The 12,526-nt window shown below is 37.2% G+C and overlaps 1 protein-coding gene across 1 annotated transcript in view; it reads right to left on the minus strand.

Annotated features, from left to right (window-relative positions):
- Positions 1 to 12,526, minus strand: part of plekhh2 (pleckstrin homology domain containing, family H (with MyTH4 domain) member 2) — a 31,153-nt gene that overhangs the window by 11,491 nt on the left and 7,136 nt on the right. Inside the window, exons 3-17 of the mRNA XM_026279145.1 lie at positions 7,659 to 7,721; positions 6,334 to 6,483; positions 6,163 to 6,246; positions 5,987 to 6,068; positions 5,556 to 5,759; positions 4,073 to 4,860; positions 3,910 to 3,985; positions 3,104 to 3,198; positions 2,801 to 2,972; positions 1,989 to 2,125; positions 1,802 to 1,915; positions 1,579 to 1,665; positions 1,313 to 1,471; positions 253 to 333; positions 17 to 169 (exon numbers count right to left, since the gene is read on the minus strand). Coding sequence (XP_026134930.1) covers positions 17 to 169; positions 253 to 333; positions 1,313 to 1,471; positions 1,579 to 1,665; positions 1,802 to 1,915; positions 1,989 to 2,125; positions 2,801 to 2,972; positions 3,104 to 3,198; positions 3,910 to 3,985; positions 4,073 to 4,860; positions 5,556 to 5,759; positions 5,987 to 6,068; positions 6,163 to 6,246; positions 6,334 to 6,483; positions 7,659 to 7,721 — 2,445 coding nt within the window. The remainder of the gene's footprint in view (positions 1 to 16; positions 170 to 252; positions 334 to 1,312; positions 1,472 to 1,578; positions 1,666 to 1,801; positions 1,916 to 1,988; positions 2,126 to 2,800; positions 2,973 to 3,103; positions 3,199 to 3,909; positions 3,986 to 4,072; positions 4,861 to 5,555; positions 5,760 to 5,986; positions 6,069 to 6,162; positions 6,247 to 6,333; positions 6,484 to 7,658; positions 7,722 to 12,526) is intronic.

Here is a 12,526-nt window from a genome sequence, read left to right on the forward strand (position 1 = left end):
AATACAGCTCGCCTACCTTCTCATGAGGCGAGTCGATGAGCAGGTACGTCGGGTCCTGACTCACTGACTGAATGGAGAGGGTGTACTGAGCAGAGACTTCAGCTACGTCACATGACTTCTGCACTTCCTCCACACGAGCCTCCCACAGTTTGATCTGACCCAGAGGAAACTGGGTAGGGAAATACAACATCAGTGCATGGACACATACCGAAGTCCTGTGCAGGATGACTGTGATTTAATGAGACAGAAGACCTTGTCCTCTTGATTTCTGAAGTAGTAGAGAGTCTTCCCAAACAGCTCACACCACACATGCTTAGAGTAGCCATGCTTCACCTAAAAGAGCCAGAGACAAACATGTTACAAACAGTTATAACAGTTACAATTATCACTCTTATCTCTCAGGGTGTAATAATTTATTAAAGTAAGTTTACATACAGAGATTAAACAAGTGACAACAAAAAAAAAAAAAATATTTTATTTAAGTTGATCACTGTATTGGACATATTATCACTGTAGGAACCTGTTTTTCGAATTCTGAGTAGAAAAACAACATATTTGTATTTAAATTATTTAATATTTAGTATTATCCCTTACGAAAGGAAAATATATTTACCAATAAATTTTTTTTTTAAAAAATTTGTGATATATTGTAATATATTATTTTCCCTTTTTATTTTCTAATATTTTATATATTTGAATACATTTAATTATATATTGATGATACATATATTATATAATATAATGCAAAATATACAAACGATTGCCGCTTTCAATATATTGCAATATATTGGAAAAAATAAATATATACAAGAATATATGCCTAATATATTACATACATGATATTTTCCAAAATATACTGCAATATATTTTTGTTTCATAAGGGATAGGCTGTTATTTTCAGCAATAATATTCACAGTAAACCATTCTGAACAATACACTCCATAAAACAGCAGCAATGAAAAATTATCATTTTGGACAACAGAGAATGTAATAAATAGAAATTTTATAAAATTACACAACTGTTGAAAGATTTTTTTTTTTTTTTGAATGCACAGTTTAATTAAAATAATTTTGCATCAAATTGTTCAGAAGTGACACTAAAACATTCAAGTAAATTGTGTTCTTTCAAACTTTCCATTCATTAAAGAATCCTGAAAAAAAAATATATATATAAATATATTCAAATAGAAACAGCTCATTTAAATTACAATGACATTTCACAATATTGCTGAATCACTGTATTTTTAAATAAATGACAGGCAACCTTAGTGAGGATAAGAGATAAGCGGATAATTTCCTTTCTACAGTATACCTTGGTCAGATGTCCTTTCATAGCGGGCCGTGTGTCAGGGTGAGTGAAGAGCGGACTGGCAGCTTTGAGTCTCAGGATGCTCTGCAGGACCCTCAGCCACTCCTCCAGCAGGTTTGGGGAATCTGCCTTCAGACTGCACACACTCTTACCTGTCACCACCTGATGGGACGCAACATTAACACGGACAGCCATGTGAAATAATCTCAGACGTATGAACAAACTCTCTCTCTCACACACACACACACACACACACACACGCGCTTTACCTGAAGCATCTGTTTGCCTTCACCACGTGCTATAGTGCTGCACGCATTCAGCTCAATCTGACCTTGGGGTTTACGGATCACGTCGCTCTATGAAAGAAGATCAAAGAACCACAGGAAACGCAGAACACAAAGTAATTAGGAAAAAAGGAAAAATCATTCATTAAAGAAACAAGGAATAAAACGGAAAAACGAAACTCAAATGAGATACATGAGTTAAACTGACTGGTGATTTGTAGTAGAGAAGCTCCCCGTCCTTCAGAACGAACCAGTGCCTCTTCCACGTTTTCTTCCACGTCTTGACCATCTTGAGCAGGTATCCAGACTTCTCCATAGACTCCTGGAACACGACACATTCTCGTTTGGTCTGGCACATGTGTGTGTGCGTGTGTGTGTGTGTACACGGGTCTTACACTCTTGCCGTTGTCCGTGCTGGAGGAGCAGGTCTTTGGGTGTTTGTTTTCAGGTTCAGAGCATTCAGTGTCAGTGGAGTAAGCATCAGGAGGGATGGCATAGTCGCTCTCAGATGTCACAGAAGACAGCGAAACAGCTGAAAAAAAAAAAAACACAACACATTCAGTCACCATATGTGTGTTGGGACCTATAAAATCTATTATTTTTACCCAAATTCTCTGTGTTCCATTTGAATTTTCTGGATTCTCTTTTACTTGTTAAAAACTAAAACTACATAAATTTATGTTACTTAAAATAAACTTGAACTGAAATAAAATAAAATATAAGAAAAAATGAACTTAGAAATGTTAATTTAGCTAGTTGCCAAGGCCAAATTTCTCATCATTAAAAGTGAAATAAAACTTAATAAAACTATATAGTTCACTATTCACAGACACTAGTTTATAATTTATAGCTCTACATTTGATTAATTAATCCAAAATTGTCAAATTCCATGACATTCAATGTTATACTGTTAACTTAGTTTTTATGACTGGATTCTGCATGGTGGAAACCATAAGGACTATTTTGTAAATGCTTTTCCACCACTTGTAACCAAAACATTTTTATTGACTTCTCCATGAATTCTCCAGTCCTTCACAATTCGTATTATTTTATAGAGATTACACTTTAGCAACTTGTATTTATTACACAATATGGTTGAGGTTCTTGCTCAGTGGTACAGCGGTGATAAATTGCTACTTTCAGGGCTGGAACTGGCAGGTTCCTGGTCACTAACACTGATCTACACCCCATCACATGACGCGTGTACCTCTCTTAAGGGAGCGGGGGCTTTCATGGCTGCTCATCTGGTGTGACTCTGATTCAGACGTCTGGGAGCGTTCCTCCTCTCCAGAGTTAGACTGACACTCCTCCGAACTGTCCTCCTCCTCAGAACTAGACGACTCCTCAGAGAACTGGCCGTTTCTTAACAAAGTCGCCTTCTGTGAGAGTAAAAACAAATGCTGCATTCATAAAAATGTCATTAAAAGATTTCCTACTATTACTGATAGTTGTGCAGATGGTCTTATGGTGAGTAACACAAACACACGGACACACACACGCAGGTTCGTACCCCTTTGAGTATGGTGAAGACAGGTGTGCTTGTGTTTCTGTAGATGAGGGATGTGTAGAGCATGTAGGCGGGGCATGAGGATGAGTGGGAGGAGTCTGGAAGAGGAGGATTGGACATTTTTAGTAAAGGTGAATGAATGTTGGCTTTAAGTAAAGGCACAATATGATTTGGACAATTAGGAAATGTTCCTTGATTAGTTTGTTGGTCCTGGACTGACATTTACATTCAACAATCACTGGCTAAACCCGATTCCATATGCATAAACTAAAACTATAAATCCTAAAATCAGAAGGGTTATAGCAAATAAGAGGAACATGCAAATGCCATAAAAATGCTATTGTATTTTTTTTTTTTTTTGCAAAAACGGGAGCATCAAATATATATTTGTTGTAGTTTCCATTCATAACTATAGACGTTTACCAAACTATGACAACGTCTGCTTCTGAGAACCCTGGAAACGAGAAAAGGCCCCATGGACAGAAATCCATAACATAAGTTTGGAATTTTCCTTAAAGGCATCAGTAATCAAGAAATCAAATTTCCCGTGATCTTCAAAACTGTTTATTTCAGCAGTTTATTTCAGAGTCTTGAATGCGCCCTACCTATAAAAACAGACTTTTCTGCAGAAAAGTGGCAAAAAGGATAGAAAATAGCCTTTTACTTCTAAGTGATGTTTTTGATAAAAAAAAAAAAAAAAAAAAAAAAAAAAAAAACACTGTGAAAATAAAATGCAGTTCATGACCGAAGAGAGATCAGTGAAGGGCAGCGGGATTGAGAATATGTGCAAAAACACAATCTAAACGCACCTTTATTAGCTACATCTGTACACGACGTCTCTGACAGACGAATTCCAGATTTTGCCACGGCATATATTCTGCTCTCCTGCGGATAACATGAAATCACAAGTTTACCACATGAACCGAAACGTCAGAAGTTCATATTAGCTGGACTATTCGTGGCATGACTCACCCAAGAGGGCAGTCTGTGCAGTGGAGGGGTCGGAGGTTTACTCCCGGGCACGAGTGCAGAGGCGTCGAGTGTTTCGGGCTCCTCGGGTGGCACCTCTGCTGGAGGCACATCAGGCACACATTCTCTTCCACCAGTCTCCATCTTTTTCTCCTGGTCCATGTCTGTTTCCTGAGGCCGTAGAGGACGTAGCATGCTGAAGGCGTTTCGTGTCCGCCCATGGGCGGCTTCACTGTACAGTGGAGGCTGACTCAGATGCTTTTTAGCCAATGCCAAACTAACAGTAAATGCATTTGGATTACGCAGTCTGGGCTGTTTGGGGGAGGCTGGGGTGTCTTGGGAGTCTCGTGATGGAGTGGGCCGCTTTGGTGTTAGAGCTGGAGTTAATATGGGGCTGGGAGTGTTTGTGTCACTGGAGGATGACGAGGAATCAAGACATTGTGACTGGAAGCGCTTATTCAGCTCATCTGAGGATCCATCCTCCGTGTCCACCTTCTCGCTGTCTCTTTTTGAAGGGCTCGTGGTGCCAGGAAGGCAGAGTCTGGAGTACTCCACACGCTGCATGTCATCGTCAAACAGCGAGCTGCTGTCGTCTGAGGCTGTGTGGTACGTCTCACTGGCGGGTCGACTGAAACGCAAACCTCCAAACAGACTCCTCTCTCCTTCAGAGACAGAGTTAGAGAGGATATAGGAGACACCACAGGACAGCGAGTCCACCTCGTCCTCCGATCCAACCTTAGAGCAACGACCAACACACTCTGTTTCTGGACAATCTCGTTTCATTCCAGAATCTGGATCAGACCAAACACACAGACTTGGTAAATATAGGAATACATATAGTAAGTACTTGATATATTAAAAGCATTAAGACTTCTGTGACTTCAAGTCAAAGCTCAGTTAAAGTTATGCTAATCACAAGTCATCCATTTCAATGAATCAGACATTTGAGTGGTTCATTTAGTGAGTCAAAATGCAATTGTCACACAATGAATGCAGTATATTTGTTGAACCAATAACTCTTATGAATCTAAAACATGAATCACACTGTTACTGTGTTTTGCTGTCATTCTGCATCATTTAAACATCTATAGAAATTGGTGGATCAAAACGATGGCTTCTCAACTGAAGTCCTGTTTTAATACATTCTAAATGTAATTTATTCCTGACATACATGGGTCACAAGATCCTTCAGAAAGCATTCTAATATGCTTTTTTCCTGTATAAGAAATATCCTTATTATTATTAGTGATTAAAAGTTATGCTGCTTAATATTTTCATGGGTACCATGATACAAATGCATTTATTTGAACTTTATTTTTGCAAAAATGTAAAAGTATTTATTGTCAATTGATCAATTGAATGTGTCTTTGCTAAATAAAAGTTTTAACTTCTTAATTTCTTTCCAGCCTGGTTACATCTCAGTCAAACTCAACAGAACCATGAACTTTCAGTCAAACAGCTACAGATTTCATATCAGTCTTCTGACCGGCAGAGGGTCTCCTGCGGTCTGTCTGTGTGGGCTCACGATCCGGCAGCGTGCTGACGCTCTTCTGGGCCGGCTCTGGGCCTGTCAGTACCTGAGGGCTCTTCCCTCTGATTTGGAAACAGCCAAATGTCAGACTGCTGAGCCGCTGGGCCTCACCCACACTGGGCTGCACTGGGCCACCAGAACCCAAAGTGGGCTCCATGGCTAAAACACGACACAAAAACATGACACTTACTAGCTCCTTTCCATCAATGGAAATTTTAGTCTTCATTGTCACTGATAAAAACAAAAAACGTATTTTCAACAGTAATTTCTTTGACAAGCTTAAATCTCAACATACTGCAGAAATAGAAGGAATACATTAGTTAGATGCTATTAAGAAGACACAGTAGCCAGAGCTTAACCTACTGTATGATCACACGCATGAATACCTTGCAGTCGTCTTCTCAGGTCTTGTATCTCAGCCTCCTGTTGTTGGTTGATCTCTCTCAAAGAGGCATTCTCTATATCAAACTAAAAGAGCGATTGGTGAACACAAACATTTACACACTTTCTGCCCCAACTATTTACCTATTCAAGAACACACGCGCACACAGCATGAACATACCTCATTCAGCTTCCGCATTACCCATTCTTTGATCTTAGCTGCTTTCTCTTCAACCGTCTTGGCATCTTGGATTCGGTTCTGTTTCTGGAGATGCAATATGATTGATTTAAATAGACCTCTGTGTCTACTGATGCAAACCTGGTGATATTGGAGACTGGAGTTGGGACTGACCTGTTCCTCCAGCTGTTGCTCTAGGATGACTATAAGCTCGTCTTTCTCCTGCAGTACCGTTTGAAGATTTTGACAGCGCCTGAACAGCTGCAGCTCTGGATCACTTGACTGGATATCTGATGCCTTTAGACGCTCTTCCATCCATTGCACCTGTGTTAGTAATGGTTACATTATTATATCAAAAATGCAATATACAGGCATAGGACAAAATAATGTGAACACCCGATTATGACTCTGTAGACCAGACTTCATGAGCGAAGAAGAGAAATGGGTGAAATCTGAAAATGGTATATAATAACAGGGACATTGATCACTGATAACATAGAACTACTGCAGCAAAGTGACAGCAAACCTTAATAACATTCACCCTGAGGACCCTGTTTCAACAAAACTGACCACAGAGATTTACACAAAACCAACTTCCATGAAAGAGCTGCAACTGCTAAAACTTTAACCACAGACACCAATGCTAAAAAAAGAGAGGGTGTCATGAGCATTAAACCTGGACAGTTGGAGCACCAAGATGAACTTCCAACATCTGCCCTGGCCAGACAAATCACCTGACTTGAATATTATCAATACTGTGGGCAGCTTTGGAGAGAAGACTGAGAAGCAGATTCCCTCCAACATTTCTAGATGGCAGATGTTCTGATAGACGACAGTCAACTAGAGACTATTTAAAAGATTTATGAATCTATTCTAAGAAGGTTGTAATCTGGGTTAGGGTTAGGGTTAGAGTTAGGGTTAGGGTTAAATAACCCTATTTAAAGAAAACGTTGGTAAACAAGCTTAAAGATGCAGAATGTAATATTGACAGCTATAGCGGTTTTTAATGGGAACTGCAGTCCAAATTCAAAATAATACAGAGAGTTGTTTCTCACATAATTTACATACAGCACCTTTAATAAAGGAATACTGCCTATTTCCAAGTTGTCAAACCACTGTGAATGATTAATATTAATCATTATAATATAGTTTTGTTTAAAATATATTTTAAATGCAGTCAATATTTTGTGTCACCTGACCATTGTACTCCCTATAAAATGACATATAATAATGTTTGAAGGCATTGTAGTTGATTATATGCAAAATAAGGAAAACGTTGAAAAACTATTATAATGGTCTTGACTTTTTTTTTTTGTCAAGAAATATTTTCATTTACATTTGTTACATTATTTCATTATTATGAATTGTACCGAAATAATCAAATCATTTAGTAAGCTATTCAAGTAAAGAATCATAATTTAAATAAATCATTGTCAGTGCAAATACTTAACATGCCTAAAATCGGATGAGATGTCCAGAAGAGAGTTATTGGTATTTACCTGCTGGTTGGCCTCATATGCTCGACGCTCGGCTTCCAACACCTGCGTCTCCAACTGCTGCATCTGAGAGATGCAAGAAACACTGCATAAAAGAGTGGCCAAAAGTGCTTGTGCATGAATATGTACAGGTGCTGGTCATATAATTAGAATATCATCAAAAAGTTGATTTATTTCACTAATTCCATTCAAAAAGTGAAACTTCTATATTATATTCATTCATTACACACAGACTGATATATTTCAAATGCTTATTTGTTTGAATTTTGATGATTATAAGTGACAACTATAGAAAATGCCAAATTCAATATCTCAGAAAATTAGAATATAAGTTAAGACCAATACAAAGAAAGGATTTTTAGAAATCTTGGCCAACTAAAAAGTATGAAAATGAAAAGTATGAGCATGTACAGCACTCAATACTTAGTTGGGGCTCCTTTTGCCTGAATTACTTCATCAAGTTTTGTCATGCCTTGACATTTGTGCTTTTTTCAGTTTCTTATAAACATCTAAATGGCTAAAGTCTAATCTCACTGTAATCAGCACAAACTGGGCTATAATAATATGTGAAATGCATGTATGTACATGATTGTGTTTTTGAGAAAAAAGTTATGTGTGGTTAGTGAAAAACTAAAAATGTTAAATCACTTGAATAAGGCCATAAAACACATACAGAACATTGGTTCTCTGAACTTTTGAGAACTGGAGCGTGTAGCCTAGAATTTTTATTTCTAAATTATGTGATCTTGTTTACTTACTTACAGAAAACAATATATTGATTACAATTTTCTAAGACACATTTTTTGTTTGTAAAAATCATATGCGAGTAGGCGTCAACTATCATGAATATCATTGTGATTTACACCTGAGAAGACAAAGACCCACATAATGAGCAGCATTATGAGCTGCATAATGAGCCTTTCAGTCAGCTGTGATACTGAGAGGGGAAGAGTTACAAGAAAGAATGTGAGGACAAAATAAATGTATATAATTTTATGTTTGTAGTTTATTTAGGATATAGTTTTCCCACAACATAATTTAATATTCACTTGAAAGTGCAGTTAAACAGTTTATTAAGAACAATCAAAGCTGACTTTCAAAGCTGAAAATCCATTTAACAATCTGATTTTCTACACACACAAAAAAAAACATTGTCATTATTATTATTATTATTAATGTTTATTATTATTTATTAATTAAAGAATATTTTTTAAGGTTTTTTTGGGTGGGTGGTTAATTGAAAGAACAGCATTGTTTGTTACATTTACATTTATTTTTTTACATTTATATTATTTACATCAAGCTTTTGAATGGTATAGAAGTGTATATTGTTATTGAAACTTCATAATGTTTCACTTGATTATACATTTAGTCAGGATTTTTAGTTTGGAAGTCTAACTAGTTCAATGTTTACACGTTATGTGAAAACTAGTACAAGTATATAACTATTGCCTAGGCAAAAAAAAGATTTCATAAAAAACTGAAGCTGTGTTGTATTGGTTACATTTTTTGGACTTTATTGTATGTGCTGTCACAATTGTGTTGTGCGTGCAAAAAATAAAATAAACAGAATATGTGGTAAAGCAGAGGTAATGATTCAGCTGCCGGTCATTTTGATGACTGTTTTCTGTCAGCTCATTCAGTGAAATCTCAGGGAATTTTGACCACTTATTTCCTATCCTCATACTTTCTAGTTAATTTGTAATATAAATTCCCTAATCCACTTGCCAGTCTCATAAAAATAAGCGCTCCACACATTCTGTGGCTCAGTTGTGGTCATCAGATTGGAGTATTCTGAATGGATCTTGGAGTATGAATGCAGACCACTAGTGAAAATTCTTGAATTGTGCATTTTTATTTAATCTAACACAAATCCTGAAGATCATGTTCTCCAGCATGATTTTATAATGATCAATGCACTTTATTAATATGCAGAAATACTCAAATACTACCATAGCATATAAATACTTTACAATTTATTTAATACATCATCATCAGAAAATGTCATTTTTATTGCATTGTGTTAAAGAAAAATTTGCGGGTACTTCCCATAACACTGAACATTTTGGGGTTAAATTTGCTTGGTGTTATGCGCTTGTTTCTGCTTTGGCAGGAACTCCGTCAGCAACCTGTTTCTCTTCATACAGTTCCCAATGGAGAAGAGATAAATATGACCTAACACACTGCTAATAGTTGCCACTGCACTCATATTTTCCACTGAACACCATACAAAAGTGTTTTTATCCATCTGTGTGTGTATACACTGTATGTGACCCAATGGTTTTCTGATCTTTCTAACAGCCTCTCCTCTATACAAGCCTCCATCATTTAAGATGTTTAATAAGTCCCATGCCCAAAGCACTATTGACAAAACTATCATAATGACTTCAGAACAGTCCAGTCCAGTCCATGTATTCATTTTCTGCTCTAGTTCTAAAGTTAAAGCACATTTTGTTGGATTTGTTAATGGTGTATTACTCAGAGCTTGATGAATGACGTAAATCTCTGATTCACAGATGGAAGTTAAAAAGATTCACAGACTCTGGTTAGTTTTCCATGATAGAAGTCTATTGATATTCAAGGTTTAGCGAGCCAGTGCCAATCGGACTAAACCAAAGCGTGTTTCCCAAAAACACAATGATGGTCAAAAATACATCACACACTCTACACACACTCATTTTCTCTGTCGTCCACACACACAGCCACTACCCGCAGACTATTCACTATACACATAAGCTTTATATGGAACTAACTACACATATGTTTATACCACAACAATCACACACACATACAGACACACACACACTGTACACACAGGTACACACCCAACCTCATCTGTGGTCAAGCTGGTCCACCACTGCCCGATGGAGCAGATATAGAAAATAAAAAATAGCAGCGTAATTACAGACTGTTCTGAGAACAGCTGCACAAACCAAGTCAGACTCAGCCACAGGTTAGCACTACTGGACATACCTGTATTAACATCTGCTGTTTTCTAAAGCTCATCAGACTTGGTGCATGAATAGCTAATGAACACCTGTTTGTGCTTACTGACCGTTTGATGTATCTGATTTCCTGGTGCTACAGTACACTACCATTAAATGGTTTGGGGTCAGTAGAATTTTTATTTATTTTTTAAAGAAAGAAATACTTATATTCAGCAAGGATGCATTTTGTTGTGACACAGTGGCAGTAAAGACAAAGAGTGACAGTAAATTATTATGTATTTTAAAATGCTGTTCTTTTGAACTTTCTATTCTTTAGAAAAAGATTTCTTTTTTCAGCACTGATAATGATAATAATGTTTCTTGAGCAACAAACAAGCATATTCAAATGATTTCTGAAAGATCATGTGACACAAAGCCTAAATAATGCTGAAAATTAAGCTTTGGATCACAACAATAACTTACATTAAAAAAAATTATACTAATATTTCACAGTATTATTCCTTTAATTGACTTTTTGATCAAATAAATTTAGCTTTGTTGAACATAAGAGACTTCTTTCAAAAACATTAAAATGGACAAAACAATCACAGTTTCATGTTAATCTTAAGAACCTATAGTATTGCATCCTTATTGAAGAAGAGTCTTAGTTTTAGCAGATTTGCAAAAGAGAGATACAGCTTTACGATTCTCTCTGAAAACAGTCGAGCTCCTGGAGGCGTGCCGTGTGCAGAACTAAAGAGTCACAAGCATGCGAAGCTATTGGGTGTTTTCGGCTTGAAGCACTGCTGCACAGATCCATCAGTGTATGACAAATGAAGAATTTGTTCTCACAACTTATTAATAAGTTCCCTTGTTTTAGATAAATCATAGCCACATTATACTAATGCATTCCCTGAACTTCCCTCATTTTAAATGAGTTAAATATTTAAAAAAAATTAAGTCTTGAGAACAAATTCTTCATTTGTGATCGCATTATCTAGTTTTACTTCCACATGTCATGTTTAGGGCTCCATAGAAAAGTGCATTACTAGTTCTGCTTGACCAGGAGATGGTGCTCTAGGAGGACACTGGAGTTATTCGAAGCAACAAAGCAACCAACATCAATAATTTTCAAGATAAATTGCATTCTCCCATGAAGATTTGACAAAGCTGAATTAAGCTCAACTTTATGCAAATGAGTGGTGACATGAAGGATGACTGCTAATGGGAAATGTTATACCAAATCAAACCAAACCTACATGGATGCTTTCATCAATTTGCACCTGGAAGCTCTACATTTCCATCAAGAGCTCTTTGAATCTTCTACAGTCCCTCACTTCTCTGCTCCATATGGTCCTGACTACACTCAGTCTTCCATTCCATGCATTCCATCCTCGGCCTTCTGTGGCCGGCCCGCCCTGCACCCCTCATCCAGCCTCCCTCCACAGGCCAGCTCACAAAGCCTGTCTGTGTGACAACCTTCACTGCACCATGGCTCCAAATTCCCCAGCGTCACCGACCTCTGCTCCACACTTCACTGTCCTACAGCAGCACATTGTATATTTGAAATGGGCACGAAGCTCACATTGCCATCCTAGTAGAATCCATTGCTGCAGACAACAATTTAAATCCATATTTATATGAATATTTATTATATTTTTAAATATTATAAAATCTCTGGCCACTGCCATCCAGACAAATGTGGAATCAATCTAAGGGTCCCGAATGGAGTGCTAACCTACAACAGATTCCTGCTTCACACAATGTGCTCTCAGTGTGAGAACAACACTTCAATTGTTTTTGACTGCACTTGAAAGTTGCCCATTTTTTACCATATTGGTTTAAAAGAAAGGTTTGCATCTGTTCATAAGCAGGATATGGTGTAGCCAATGAAGTTTTCCTCATGTGCCTCTTTGTGACATTTTTTGAGAATAGCTCACAGCA

This window comes from Carassius auratus, chromosome 13 (assembly GCF_003368295.1).
Source record: "Carassius auratus strain Wakin chromosome 13, ASM336829v1, whole genome shotgun sequence".
In the NCBI taxonomy this organism is placed as follows: Eukaryota; Metazoa; Chordata; class Actinopteri; order Cypriniformes; family Cyprinidae; genus Carassius; species Carassius auratus.